Here is a 15,141-nt window from a genome sequence, read left to right as displayed (position 1 = left end):
TGTTTTTGCTGACCTTTAGGCAGTTCTTTTGGAATGAGAGGGGTGGATGGTGGAATAAATAAAATTTTTAGACTACAAAATGTCTTCCAAAATGACTTACTCTAAAGGTAAAATTATTTCTGAATGTAATAGGTAATTCAAGTGATCAATTGCTGTCCAGAACCTGTTTTAAAACTTATAGTTGATATTTAAAGGATGCCCCTTCAGCAGTCCAATTTAAAACGGGTTAACATTTGTTGGAGCACCAAAGCTTTTCAGCAAACTAGCTCTTAGGAATTTAAACCTTTTAATTATATATGCTATAGTTCTGTATTTCTTTGCAAAGAGGCCATTTATCTACATCCCCAAAGTCAGATAAACTTGAGTAATTTTGTATCGCTGCAATTATTTGATCCCCTGCTGATTTTGTACGTTTGCCCACTGACAAAGAAATTATCAGTCTATAATTTTAATGGTAGGTTTATTTGAACAGCGAGAGACAGAATAACAACAAATAAATCCAGAAAATGCATGTAAAAAAATTATAAATTGAGTGAAATAAGTATTTGATCCCCTCTCAATCAGAAAGATTTCTGGCTCCCAGGTGTCTTTTATACAGGTAATGAGCTGAGATTAGGAGCACACTCTTAAAGGGAGTGCTCTTAATCTCCGTTTGTACCTTTATTAAAGACACCTGTCCACAGAAGCAATCAATCAGATTCCAAACTCTCCACCATGGCCAAGACCAAAGAGCTGTCCAAGGATGTCAGGGACAAGATTGTAGACCTACACAAGGCTGGAATGGGCTACAAGACCATCGCCAAGCAGCTTGGTGAGAAGGTGACAACAGTTGGTGCGATTATTCGCAAATGGAAGAAACAGAAGAATTTTCAATCTCCCTCGGTCTGGGGCTCCATGCAAGATTTCACCTTGTGGAGTTGCAATGATCATGAGAACGGTGAAGAATCAGCCCAGAATTACATGGGAGGATCTTGTCAATGATCTCAAGGCAGCTGGGACCATAGTCAATAAGAAAACAATTGGTAACACACTACGCTGTTAAGGTCTGAAACCCTGCAGCACCCGCAAGGTCCCCCTTCTCCAGAACACACATGTACAGGCACGTCTGAAGTTTGCCAATGAAAATCTGAATGATTCAGAGGAGAACTGGGTGAAAGGGATGTGGTCAGATGAGACCAAAATTGAGCTCTCTGGCATAAACTAAACTAAACTAGCCAGTCTCCAGACCTTAATCCCATAGAAAATTATAGACTGATCATTTCTTTGTCAGTGGGCAAACGTACAAAATTAGCAGGGGATCAAATAATTGTTTCCCTCACTGTACCTCTACAGGTTTGGGGTGTATCAATTCCCCCAGGAGGCCAGTGTACAACAAATTGGAAAATATGCACTCACTACTGTAATTTGCTCTTTACAGGACCATTTGCTAAATGAATTAAAGGGGCACTGTGCAGAATCCTCTAACATTTACAAAATTAATTTAAAGAATAACATGTCTTGTCTCATCCTCTTCTTCCCGTAACAAACAAGACCTCAGTAATTGTTTTATTTCACATCCAAATGTTTGGAGTATAGAGCTAATTATAATAATGATTTGACCCTGTAACATCAGGGACCGTATTTAACAAAACATTTTATCTCACCACTAGGAGGACTCCTAAACAGCACTAAACGTTCCTAGCTAAGACTTTCCTCTTAAAACCTATTCACAAAGCTGCTAAGACCAACTTTTACTATGGAATGGGGAAAGGTCTTAAGCTAACAGAAAGGGTGGGGTTGCTATGGATGGATGTTGTGTTTCACTATGCCCACAGTGATTGGCTGATATTGGAGAGGCCTCTGTATGTGAATTCATTATAGCAATACTGTAGAAGGATATGTCATGTTGCCATATTGAAATAAAGATATTAAAATAAAAATGTAGGCTAAGTGTTACTGATTAAATATAAGAATGATAAAAATAAAGAAACATTCAGCTTATTGTCAGCCTCTTACATGTCTGGCACCTCTTAAAGGAATGTGTGTTCATCTTTTGATGGTGCAATAATTAGTGCAATTATGTGTCCCATATACAGCACTAGAAAAAATGAAGGGACCATTGCACCTTTTTCTTTCCTTCCCAAAAATGTTTTGAGTGAGGAACAGAAGCGTTCAATTTGCAGTAGTCTCTTGATTTTAACCCTGTTCCTCACTCAAAACTGTACTACTCCTAACTATTCCCAGATTTAGGTGCAGGTTTTAGCGCTTAAATGCATTGTGTAATACTCTTAGGGCAAAAATGTAGGAGTCCTAAAGTTAGGACTGACACAGCAATTTTTTAAGAGTTATTCCTAAATCAAGTTAGGAGCTACTTTTTGCCTTAAGATATTTTGTGAATTCGGCCCCAGTTCTAAATATTTATTTTTCTTCCTATGCTGGCTTATAAACAGTCTGGTCAGAGCACATCTCCAGTGCCACTGAGCCAAAGGAGAGCATCTTAAACCTGTTGTATGCGGCCAGCAAGTTAAAGAAATGAATAACGAAACATTTGCAATGTGCAAGTTCCTGTTTCACAAATTACACTGCCTTTACTTTTATCCAAGCCTGCCAAAATGTTTTATTTAATGTGACTAGAATGTTTTAGTATTATTTTTTTTGCATGTTTTTTTTTATTGATCAATTGTCTATGGTGTTTTAATGTGATTTGGGATTTCACACGAGTGCTGTGTGGAGATTTCACTTGAGCGTGTTGACGTGCATGTGTTGACGTGATCTATTAATTGGAATGGACTATGATGACAACTACAAACAGCTGTTGCCAATTACAATCCACCTTCCTCCCTAAACTAATACACCCAAACAATTTAAAAAGAGGAAAGGGACACAAACAGATGTGCTAACAGAATGAAGCAACTTTTTACAACCCAACCACCCCCCCCCCCCCAACCCTTTGGTGAATAGGCTGAAAAAAATTATAATTCCCTCAAGGCTTTTGAACTCACTGCAAAGTGGTTAGTCTGACCTACTGGTCATGCACAAATATCACATCTTGAATGTTTATATAGTCATCTTTTTCCCTACCATTTGTTGTGTTGTGCATTGCGAAAGGGAATTAGAATGCATGTTTGTATCCTACATTCCTCTTGCCTTTCTGGTTCTGCATCCGTTTGACTGTTTTGAATTATAAAGGCTGGGGTATCATAAGACGCACTAAATGAAACAAATACTTTGAACAACAATAAAAGGTATCATGTGAACTGAAAACGTTCACTGAACTCTATCAGGGATCGATCTGGCACCACTAGATGTTACTGATAATGAGTCCGCGACTCAACCGGCTGTGCCATTGCAGGCATCGAACGGCTATGTGGAAGCCTGCATTTCTGTGATAAAGCAAAGCCTTGGACGTCTTCAATCACGTGGTATTGTTACTCCGATACTCTGCCCTATTTGATTAGAGGAAAGGTGGTGGAACTACAAGTGAGCTGAGTCAAATTCTCTAAAAACTGAAAATATCATCCCTCTGGGATGAATCATGCAGATTTCCTGTTTATGTCCTATGATCATAGCCAAAAAGGGAGCGGAAGACATCACCCTAAACCCAGGTCATGGGCACGCCTGACAGAGTACAGACAAGGAACTGAAGAGTTTGCCCAAGTGTCATTTGGCCACAGACATTTATTATAGCCCATCTATTGTTGTTCTGACAGCTGTCATCGGGTCCAGGACAGATGGTTCTAAAATTCACCTTAACCTGGTGATTAGCCGGTTACATCCCGTCCTGAACAAAGAACAATGACAAGGAACCAACTAAAGGGGATGGGAAAACAAACATATTAGGAAATGAACCAACTGAATTGACTTCCCCAGCTAAACTGTTTGGGCGGTAATGTAAAAAGACTGACATGAAATGAATGTTGCAACACAGTTACATCCAGAGATAAACTGAAGTGTGTTGATAGTGAGCTATATATCAAGATTTGTTCTCTCTTGCTACAGAAGGGCACTGTTTCTGTTCAAAGTGGACAAGGGTAGTGTGGATGTACGCACGTAGTACATTTTCAGACAGATTTAAAGACATTTTCAAATTCCAGAACTATACCTTTAATAATTCTCAGAGCTGTTGCTTGCATTGTTGTTCGCCGGAAACTTTAATTATCAGCTAATGCACCTATCGATAAGGGAATTTTCACATAATTGAGTTTGGTAACCTGATTCAGCTTCCTGTAGTGTTTCTGAGAAGTCTAGGATGCTGTTTGTTTACCAGACATTAGACGCTTGTTTATAATGAGCAAAATGTTCCACATTGGTTCTTTACAATACTGATTCTGGATCTTAAGTCTTGCTACCCACACATGTCAAGGATTAATATCAGCTAAATTTGATTTGTATTTTACACACAGATTATAGCATGGATCAAGAGACAGAAACACACAAGGATCAGGATTATAAAGGCAATATTTGAAAGCGCCTTAAGTATAAGAGGGTGAGGGAGAAAAACAGTGTCAAAAACAACCTTTGGATGGGAAGCAATGGGAGTGAATAAAAGCTGGGAACACTGTTAAATCTTATCCAAGTCTCTAAAAATACATTAGCTGACAGACTGTCATCTGTCACACCAATCATCCCACTAAAAGTCTGGAGAGTTTTCTTGCCATTATGTCTTTTTTGATACACTTTTCACAAAAGGACATTTTGTTTTATGTCAACAAGGAAGAGGGATTGGGCACAATGACAGATGACCACCCCAGTGCAACACTGTGCCGTACCAGCCAGGATTCCTCTGCACATCTGTTCTGCCATGCAACAAGTAGGAACGTAGGTGGTGTTTCAGCACGGGTCAAGTCTAGGATTTCTTGTCTGTTAGTTTTCCTCCCTATCTCCGGACTTTGAAATCTGAGGGACACTTGGAACAATAGAAATGGTCTGCCACGGGAAGGTCATGAAGAGCTGAAGGCTGTTTCTTTTGTGTTGTCACAGAGCTGCAGGAGGTTCCAGAACCTCACACTTCATTTTGTCCTCTGTTGTCACAGCATTGACGCACATCTATATTCAGCTCACGTGCACACTCATGCAAGCTGGCGCACACAATCATGCACACTTGTGTTCGCACAGTGATAACGGCCCTCATCCAAATAAATGTACATGTATTGGCAGAGAAATGCATCTTTCTCCTATCATTCTACTAATTCTCCCATCGCAACACTGATGATAATGATGACAGTGTTAGATTGGAGGTTTTGATCAATATCAAATCAAGCTCCCATTTGATTTTCCATTTAATCGAATTATGTGACACCACAGGAAGAAAACCGTCCCCGGGGACATGTGGAGGCACGTGTATAATTCTTATGTGTGTTTGATGCAAGTGTGTGTGTGTGTTCGGGTATTACTGCATGTGTGCATGCATGCATGCATGCATTTATAAGCCAGGCTTGACATCTGACTGGGGCATTGACAGCCCTTCAGGCATGTGGTGTTGGTATGCAATAGTGAGGGAACACACATGGTCCATTCTCATTTTTTCTTAATTACAAAAATTGTGGTCTCATCCATATTTCTGTAGCCAAAAAGTTACATCTGGATTTCTTTTTTCAAAAATAAGTCAAATGTAGTCAAAATGTATTTCTGTCTTATCTTAACCATTTGGATATCTTCAGCTAACCTGGTAGTGTCAACAAGAGAAAACCAACTGCCACATCATTCACTTATCACTAATCTGTTTCAGTGCCAATGCCCATCGCTGAACATTTTAATTAAATAAGTGAATAATGCAAATTCCCGGCAATCAACCAATAAATAAGTCAATAAATCAATCAATGACCTTAGCCCCGTGCAAGATTTGTTTGTGTTTTAGCCAGTTCCTATGACTATGGTCACTGTTATGCCATTCCAAACATGACAATGACAAATAGATCAGGCAAGAAAGGACGAACAAAACCACCACCAGGCTTTTTCGTGCTATGGTGAACATAAGCTGCGCTAACACAGGCAACAGGTTTCTGAACTGTATTCCCCTAAAAGTATTTTAGATTTTTTCTTTTTACTTCAGAGGGGAAACATATTTGAGCAATCTGTGTAAATATAGCCATATATCACAACACGTGTATTTGTCAGCATGGTAAAGTGGTGTGAATTGGAAGTATAACACAACCCTAAGAGAGGCTCCTCCATCTCAGGAATGGATGTGTGTATGCTTTCCAAGTGACACCCCCTGAAGACAACATAAATAAGTTATTAGTGCCTGAAAACTACCAATAATAGTGCTGGCGTGTGCCAATTTGTCAAAAGACTTTAATTAGTCCTATCCAAGCTGTTTCTTGGGGCAATTTCCAAATGTAGGTTAGGTTATCCTTGAGTATAAGTTAGCCCAGTGGACATAGCCACTGGCATTTCTGTAGGAAAAATACATTGGGGTACTCTATCTGATCAAATGGGTGTGCAGTGGGCCCACATAAATGTGCATACACACACACACACACACACACACACACTAAACACACAGTAGACATTCACAAGCCAGACTGCCACTCCCTACCTAGACGTAAGACTAGGCACATACGCACAACTACACTGCCCGCTCAACCGCACATGCAAGCGGGCTACTGAACAACCTGGCACTACCCTTTTCAGAACCTGATTGTGACTGTCTCAATGAGTTTGATTCAGAAGGTCTGAGTTCTACACCAGACCTTAAACATATTTGATGTAACAAGTGATTTTTGAATGATGTGATTGATGGCAGTCATTTCACTCTCTCGGTTTTTCTGCCAAGGTAAGTTAATACGATGGAGCAGAATATTTCCCCTTCCCTGACTTCAGTGAATGATGCAAAGCATTGCCAATTTCACTGTTGCATTTTTCTGATTAATACTTTCTTTTATCTTTTGTGGGGCTGCTTTGAACCCCTCCACTGACTCTAATCTACTCCACACACGCACACAAAGGCATAATAGTACGCACACCCATGTATGCATGCATTAACACACACACACACATGCCCACACAATTCACACATACTCAGGAATCAAGCACACACGCGCAAATTCATGAATGCACAACTGATTCTGCCATCCCCTAGACACACGCGGGCATACACACACACACACACACACACACACACACACACACACACACACACAGATGCAGCCAACTACCTGGAGAGAATTAACATTATAATGTGCTTTCTTAAAACAGGAAATAATGCAGTCATGAGTGAAATCTCAACCCAATAATCTGGTGGATAAAGCATGTAAAGAATCATCGGAAGTCCTGACTAATACACTTTAAAATAATACTCATTATGAAAAAAGCGAATTAATCATTAAACCAATATTTAAACGTAAGCTAAGCTAGTTTGATAAATAGCTTAGTTGCCTACCTATCAACGGCAATTGCGGTCATCGAATAAATGCTTGCAAAAACAGAGGTGACAGGGAAAAAGTTGTGAAACCTGCAATATGCTTCTCCAAAGTACCAGTCTCCGTGTGAAGCGTATATGAAATTAATTAAAGTGTTGAAGGCAGCCATAGATGCGTCTGAAAACGCCAAGTTCAAAAGAAAATAGTTGGTTACTGTCCGCATTCGCTTGTGGGCGAGAATTATCCATATAACAATAACGTTTCCGAACACCGCCACAGCCAACACAAAGCTGTACGCAACAGACCACAGGGCGATACGCCACGGTGGCTGAACAAACTGATTCAAGTTACCCACAGTTATATTCGATCCATTGAGCGCTGTTGCTGCCATTCTAACTTAAATGTCCACTTGCCACCGTAAAAATCTTATTTTTTGTCTGTCCTTGAAATGTTTAGAGAAACATAGGCCTACAGTCTCTCTGCGGCTCCGCGCAATGCACCTCTCCTCAGCGCAATTCGTCAGAAAAATCCTTTGAACTTAGAATAAAACAGCTTGTCATCTTCGGTTCCACTGGAGGAGGCTAACCTAAGCGCATCCCATTTAGAATGTGTGTTTTAATTACATGTCTTAAGTTGAGTGAAGAAAGCAAGATGCGAAATAGTACAGTGAAGTTTTCGACCGTACTCATCACTTGTCTCCTGTTGAATACCAGCACGATGGTACAGCGGAGGTTGCCAGAAAATGCTGTACAGGGTGTGCGCATCTGAGCACTAACAGGCTTGAATGTTTGATTGATTATATCTGCTCATTTTAAACCCGACCGGGGCCAAATACGCGTGTTGTTGGATCGAACATCTGCGTTCAGGAACATACTTCAGCTTTTTTCAAAACTGAACATTATATATAATCCTTGGTAAAAAATACCACGTTTTAATACAGGGGTACCACAGTGGTTACTTGATCATGAGACCATAGAGGTACTCGGGGCATGAGGTAGCTTTTTTGAGATGTTCAGAGCAGAGTTCAGTTGATTGTACGGTAAACAAAAAAGTTTGGCGATGACTGTGAAATTGTCTCAATAATATTCCGCAAATGGAGTGTCCGATTTGTGGCTAATTTCATACATTCAAATAACCGACAACATATATCTACGTGTTCATGTTATTTTCTTATCACATTCCCATTCTGTCGTATTTTTTGCATACACAGAAAGGCAGATGCGATTATAAGGTTTAGCGTGATGTTTGAGCAGTTCCTTACCAACAAGATTGCACTTAGAAAACTGCAGTAAAAGAACAGTCAACTGTGTTGTTTCGGACGCAGTACGTGCGGGAAAAGTATACTTTTATACAATCTTTTTTGTTGGGGTCATACCTCAATAAGGTGGAACGAGTACAAACATTTGCAGATGAGAGAATATGAAAAGCTGAGGTCCTTTATGAGTTTTTTTACACTTCCTAGCTTCCATACACTTCCATATAGCTCTGGAAAAAATTTAAAGACCACTTTTTCATTCCTTTCCAAAAAAGTTGAAAAGGAAGGTTTTGAGTTAGGAACAGAAATTAAAAGACCAATGCTAATGGTCCTTTTCAGCTTTTATGTAATGGAAAGAAAAAGTGGTCTTTAAATTTTTACCCAGTGCAGAGCGCCTGCCTGCCTGCCTGCCTGCCTGCCTGCCTGCCTGCCTGACTGCCTGACTGACTGACTGGGTTTTGGGTCAGGATAAACAAACACATTTGCTGGCTACAGCATACAGTAGTTACCTTATATTAACCCTTAACTGAAACTGTATACGGTTATATTGCGACTGTTTCTGGCATGGAAAAGTTCATTTTCAGTTTTGCTAACAATTGCTCAAATCTTATGATTATTCCTAGGAAGTTAGTAGATACTAGTAAGGCTATTACTGGCTAATAAGCTAATAAGCTAAAATGGCCAGTGGCAAAAACCATACAGTTCATAGACACTATGGTGGAGGTAAACTTAATAAGAAATGTTAGTCAGTTTAACACAATCCTCAATGGAGTCTAGCGACAGCTGAACCATGTAATGCTGTGGCGTAGTGTTTCAATACAGTGACTCTCATGTGGAAGACCTGAGTTCGAATCTATTCTATTCTATTGAGAGCAACTACATTTATTAATTATTTATGGTAGATTCCACGATACTGTCGTCTTTTCACTTAATGAAAAAGTTAGTTCTCATCACCTTTATTGATAGTTAATGTGTAAACTTCATTCATGAATGAAAGAAAATAGTATGTTGTTTTGCCATGAAAGAAAAAAAAACATTCTTATGCCATGAAATGAAATAGCTTTGGCAGAGTTGCTAGCAATTATTCAACTCTTATGACTATTCCAGTAAGTTAGTGAATACCAGTAAAGCTTATTGTTGGCTAATATGCTGTTAAAACTGCCAGTGGCAAAGACCATACATAGACGCTATTTGTGGTGGAGGTAAACTTATTAAGAAACGTTAGTCAGTTTAACTGTATCATTGTCATTCATGAAAGGCCAATTAACTAAAATGGCCAGTGGCAAAAGAGGATTTGTTCAGGAGGCTATACTGACACCCAACAAATGTACAGCTCTATGGTGGTGTGGTTAACGACACAGCCTTTCATGTGGGTGACATGGGTTTGAATCTTGAGAGGGCAGCAATTTTTATTGAGGGCTGGCTGAACTAGGCTTACCTGGTTTATTTTTTCCTGAGCTTTAGAAAGTCCCAATAGCATCCAGCTGCAGTCCCGCAGACTCGGCTGGCAAAAAGTCATACTTCCTTTTCGTAGTTTCCTGAACCACTCATCGCAATGTCTAACTGCTGTCACTTGAATAACCTTTTAGTAGCATTTGGACAATTCCACAATTCTTTGTTTACTTCCATTTTATAAATTCACTTACATCTACCTCTTGCTAAAACTAACTTGTTAAAACAATTATACCTTAACATATAGCACCACGAATTATAATCAAAATTGCAATAGCAATATGTGCAATTTCCAAATCACCAATTAATGCTATTTTCAGCTCCAACATTTTTGATTGAGATGCACTTCATGTGAGGCAACGGGCATGCATCATACGACATAATAGTTTTTCTTGCAGGTGCTAGAGCCAGGTTTTTGGGAAATTACTTGAATACATGGATTTTTTTTTATATTAAATGCTTGATGGATTTTCAATGTTTGTTTGTTAACACTGCAAGTTATGCACTATCATGTAGATATCTATAGAAACTCATCCAGACTATGTGCATACCGGAGCTATCCATGGAGACTTTAAATAGGTTTATATATTCTAGAAACACGAGACTCCGACAGTTTAATTCACAAACATCCAGATTTTTTTCAGAATAACTGTAAGGCTTCAATTAAGTAAAAATGCCATTAATAGTTCACTAGTGACAATCCAACGTTTATTAGTCTTGTGTATAGAGTATTTTTTGGATAAACAATGCTGTCCGGCTATTTTATGAGAGAAATCACTACTGCAGTCATTTTGCTCAAAGCTAACGTCAACCTGTAACTACCTACATAACTTTTGTTGAAAACATGTAGCTACAGTACTATAGCTAGCTACAGTAGCAAACTTGAAACAGTTGCCAAGCTTACAAGGGACCTGTCACAGGTGTTGTCGAGGTGCGTGAATAAGGGAGCCAAACGCAGGGAGGTAGTTTCACTCTCTTTCTTTCTTATTTGAAAAATGGCACGCGTAACAAAAACAAGAGCGCACAGGCGCAAAATAAGCGTGCAAAAAGCTTCACAATTAATAACACCAAACATAGAACAATACCACACAAAGACACCCGGAAACACAGGAACTTATATCTGCGATCTAATGAGGGAATGGACACCAGGTGCGTGCAATAACAGAACATGACAGTGCCGTGGGAGGAGGAGCAGCGTGGCTAGAAGGCGGGCGATGACGTGCACCGAACACCACGTCGGGAGGGGTGGCGCGCGTCCTCGTGACATGACCAAACACAGTACCTTGAAAACTATGTTACTAACTAGCCAGCAATTTTGACAGATAGAAAATCTGTAGGCTTTGAACGTGGAAAATCTAAAATAAACTAAATCTGGATAACATGGTCACAGACCCAGTTTGAAAAACTGGGAAAAAGTTTAATAGAATTATCACCCTGCAGTATAAAAGATGACTTAACTGCAGTGTTCTGTTAGATTGAAGCATATACACCTAACATTTCAATGCCAGCACATTTAAAACAAACTTCATAACCCCTCCATCTAGATTAAAAGGTATAAATTGCTTTATTAATTGCCAGCTATAATATCACACCGACTGACTCAAGAGTAGCCTACTGTAGGCTATACAAGGCAGCGTTTATACCGATAGTAGCGAATCACACGCGAGCAGTAACTTTGGTCTTAATACATTGCAGACTGTAAAATGGTTAGAAAGCCTGGTAGGCTGCTTCTTTTTGGCCTGACATAACTACTTTGACCAATGCAATGTATGCCAGTTGCCTATAGAAAAACCCAGAGACTGTAGGTTACAAAAACAGCGTGTCTTGTGGGTCTCCCAGGGATAAAGGGTTGATTTCAACACCAGTGTGTAGGTCCAAACCGAGAGGATTTTTGGGAAAATATGATCGCTTAAATTACGAGTCTGGTCCTATGCACTGGCACTGAAATGAAAAAGTATCTAGTACCAGGTACTATCCCAACTTTTGGCCAGTGGAAAAGCAAAAAAGGCGAGCGGAGTCGAGCTGGTACGATGCAGTGGAAAAGCTCACAAAGCGGGTAGAGTCGAGGCCAGGCGAGTTGAGTCGAGCCAGTACCATGCAGTTGAAAAGCGCCAAATGATCAATGAGAGGAGAGGCATGAAATGGAATTGTCATGAACATACTTGGCTAATTTATTTGAGATAAGCCAGTAATCAATTCTGGATTTACAGGAACCATTGGGTTAAAGCGAAGAAAATTGCTTGATGTGTGGGTTTTGAACTCTCCAGATATCCAGTAAAGCATGCACATCACAAAAAGTCTCCTCCAACAATGATGTTCTCTGTAAGATACAGCCCTTTTAATTCTGATATAATATTTTACAAATTGTCAGGTAAAATCACATTTTGGTTGTTATTGTTATAGCCATAAAGTTTTTAGTAGACACTTGAAAGTCTTCACTGAATTTGCATTTCTAACCTTAGTTGGCAGATCATTCCACAGTAGTGGAGCTCTGTGAGAAAAGGCCCTGCCCCCGGCTGTTTGTTTAGAAATTCTAGGTACAATTAAAATCGTTTGTAGGTTACGTGTAGGTATGTATGGCTGGATCATTTCAGTAAAGTAGGTAGGAGCAAGTCCATGTATTGATTTATGGGTTAACAGTAAAACCTTATAATCAGCCCTAACCTAACAGGCAGCCAGTGTAAGGACGCTAGGACAGAAGTAATGTGTTCAAACTGTTTTGTTCTAGTTAGGATTCTAGCAGCCGTGTGCAGCACTAATTGAAGTTTATTTATTGATTTGTCAGGGTAGCCTGAAAGAAGAGCATTGCAGTAATCTAGTCTAGAAGTAACAAAAACGGGAGGAGACTGGGAGTACCTGGGGAGTACCTGGTTTGGGGGGCCGTTGCTGTCCCTGTCCAAAATCCTCCGGGTTGTGGTGCAGATCGAGACGATACCTGACGATTTCAGCTGCCACTGTGCTGACACCTCCTCCCTCCCCGTGTTGTCCCTGTCCATGTTGATCTGGTCATGCTTCTGACCTGGTCTAAATTTAAATGGACTCTGGATTTAGCCCACATGCATTTATTAATTATTCTAATTGGACTCTTAATATCTCACCCGGCACAGCCAGAAGATGACTGGTCACACCTCTGAGCCTGGGTCCTCTCTAGGTTTCTTCCTATATTCTGGCCTTCTCAGGGAGTTTTTCCTAGCCACTGAAATTCAACACTACTGTTGTTTGCTCCTTGGGGTTTAAGGCCAAGTGTTTTTGTAAAAGCACTTTGTGACAACTGCTGTTGTAAAAAGGGCTTTATAAATAAATGTGATTGAAGATTAATCAAAATAAAAAAAGTCCTGTCAATATTCAGAACCCCAGCTATCCAGTGACCATATTCATCAAACTAAATGTCCCTTTGACAATTATTAAACAAAATTGCAACACCCGCAGAATGGGTTCAACTGTGATTAAACAATATTTTCCCATCCCTTTGACTAGTCCAGATAGTACAGTCAGTTAGACTTGAATGTGTCAAAAAAAAGTGCAATGTGAACCTTTGCTTTTTCAAAATAAAATGTGCTTTTCTTTTAATACAATTTATTTGACCTCATGAATTCAAATTAAAACTCAATCGCATCATTCGCATTAGGTATCAAAAGAGTATTCTGTTTGATTTGAGTATTTATATCAAGAGTTTCTTCTTGCTCATGAAACCTTGCTGTTAGCATGTTGATGGCTTTAAGGATTATTCCCCTGGAAATGTCATCTACTCTTAGTTCGGCTCTACATCCCCACGTTTATTTTTTGGGAATCACAGTCCTTGACGGAGGTAAGGTGAGAGGAATCCCTTCGCTTGTCTTTCGTTCCTACTGAAAGCGAGGTTTGGACATAGTCATTATCAGAAGTTTTTTTGTATAGCACAATTCATACATAGAAGCAATTCAATGTGCTTTACAAAGAAAAAGAAAAAAATATAAAAATACAATTGCATAAAAACAAATAAAAAGGAAATGACGAAACGGAAGAATAAGTTTTAGCCAGCAAAGTTGTTTGTGTAATTGCCATTATAATTAGTGTGTTGTGAATTGAAGCCAGGCAGACAGGCAGTGGTCACAGTTTCATAAAATATTTTGTTGTTCGCACAAAGGGCCCTGTTTCCCGATAACGTGGGACTTGCAACGGGTTAACGATGCACATAGCCTTAAGATTGACTTCGTTACGACGGACTTAGGCCTGTTTCCCAAGCCACCATGTACACTCTTTATAAAGTGCATCGTAAGTGCCACGTTACAGACGTATGGAATGGGATTAGACCATGTTTGGGGTTTGGAATGGAATTAAGCCATGAAAACATTTTAAAATATAGCCTATTGCATTTCATAGAGATTGATTACTGATCAGAAGCGTATAATATTGCTGCCGATGTATTCTAATAATACTTGGGCATCAACAGGAGAAGAAGAAGTGAAATTTAGGTTGGACAAATCATTATATGCAACCAATGAGGTGGACTTCAGCCAATCAAAATCACATCCTCGAGTAGCTATATAGAATATGTTACTTAAGTCCAGTGGCGTCGTTAGGTCTGAGCATCTGGGCTATAGCCCCGGATCTCAAATAGGCACAAAAAAATAAAAATAGCCCCTGATCTATATGATGACAATGTAGACATGAGGCCGCTAGTGTGTATATCCAAATGTATTGTAGCGTCTGGCAGGGTAGTGTCTTGATCCCGTGACCTATGGCTCCCCAGGTGGGCACACTACCCACTGCTCCAAATTGGGATATCCCATTTGGAGGGGCGAGTAGAGGCCCTACCAAGGTCGCTACACTACCCCCACCAAACAGGAGAGTGTGTCCTCACGCTTCACTATACCAAGTCCCTCACAGAGACACGCCTCTCCGATGGCCATCCGGGCCAATCCCACTTCTGACACCAACGTAGCGTCTGGCAGGGCAGTGTCTCGAACCCGTGACTTTTGGAACCCAGGCGGGCACACTACCCACTGCTCCAAATAGGGATATCCCATTCGGAGGGGTGAGTAGCGGCCCTACCAAGGTCGCTACAGTATTGTGATCCTATCGATGCCTCTGCTTAAGTCACACAGAAATCAA

General features: G+C 40.0%; 1 protein-coding gene across 2 annotated transcripts in view; it reads right to left on the bottom strand.

The window, feature by feature from the left end:
- Window positions 1–8,099, bottom strand: part of tacr3a (tachykinin receptor 3a) — a 119,271-nt gene extending 111,172 nt beyond the window's left edge. For both annotated transcript variants that reach the window (XM_010899680.4, XM_029118465.2), the window contains exon 1: window positions 7,361–8,099. In XM_010899680.4, the coding sequence (XP_010897982.2) occupies window positions 7,361–7,731 (371 nt within the window). In that variant the 5' untranslated portion in view covers window positions 7,732–8,099. The remainder of the gene's footprint in view (window positions 1–7,360) is intronic.
- Window positions 8,100–15,141: the final 7,042 nt, after the last annotated feature.

The sequence above is a fragment of the Esox lucius genome, chromosome 25 (assembly GCF_011004845.1).
Source record: "Esox lucius isolate fEsoLuc1 chromosome 25, fEsoLuc1.pri, whole genome shotgun sequence".
Classification (NCBI taxonomy): domain Eukaryota; kingdom Metazoa; phylum Chordata; class Actinopteri; order Esociformes; family Esocidae; genus Esox; species Esox lucius.
The sequence above is the reverse complement of the archived record's forward strand: the minus strand, read 5'-3'. Positions and strand labels throughout refer to the sequence as shown.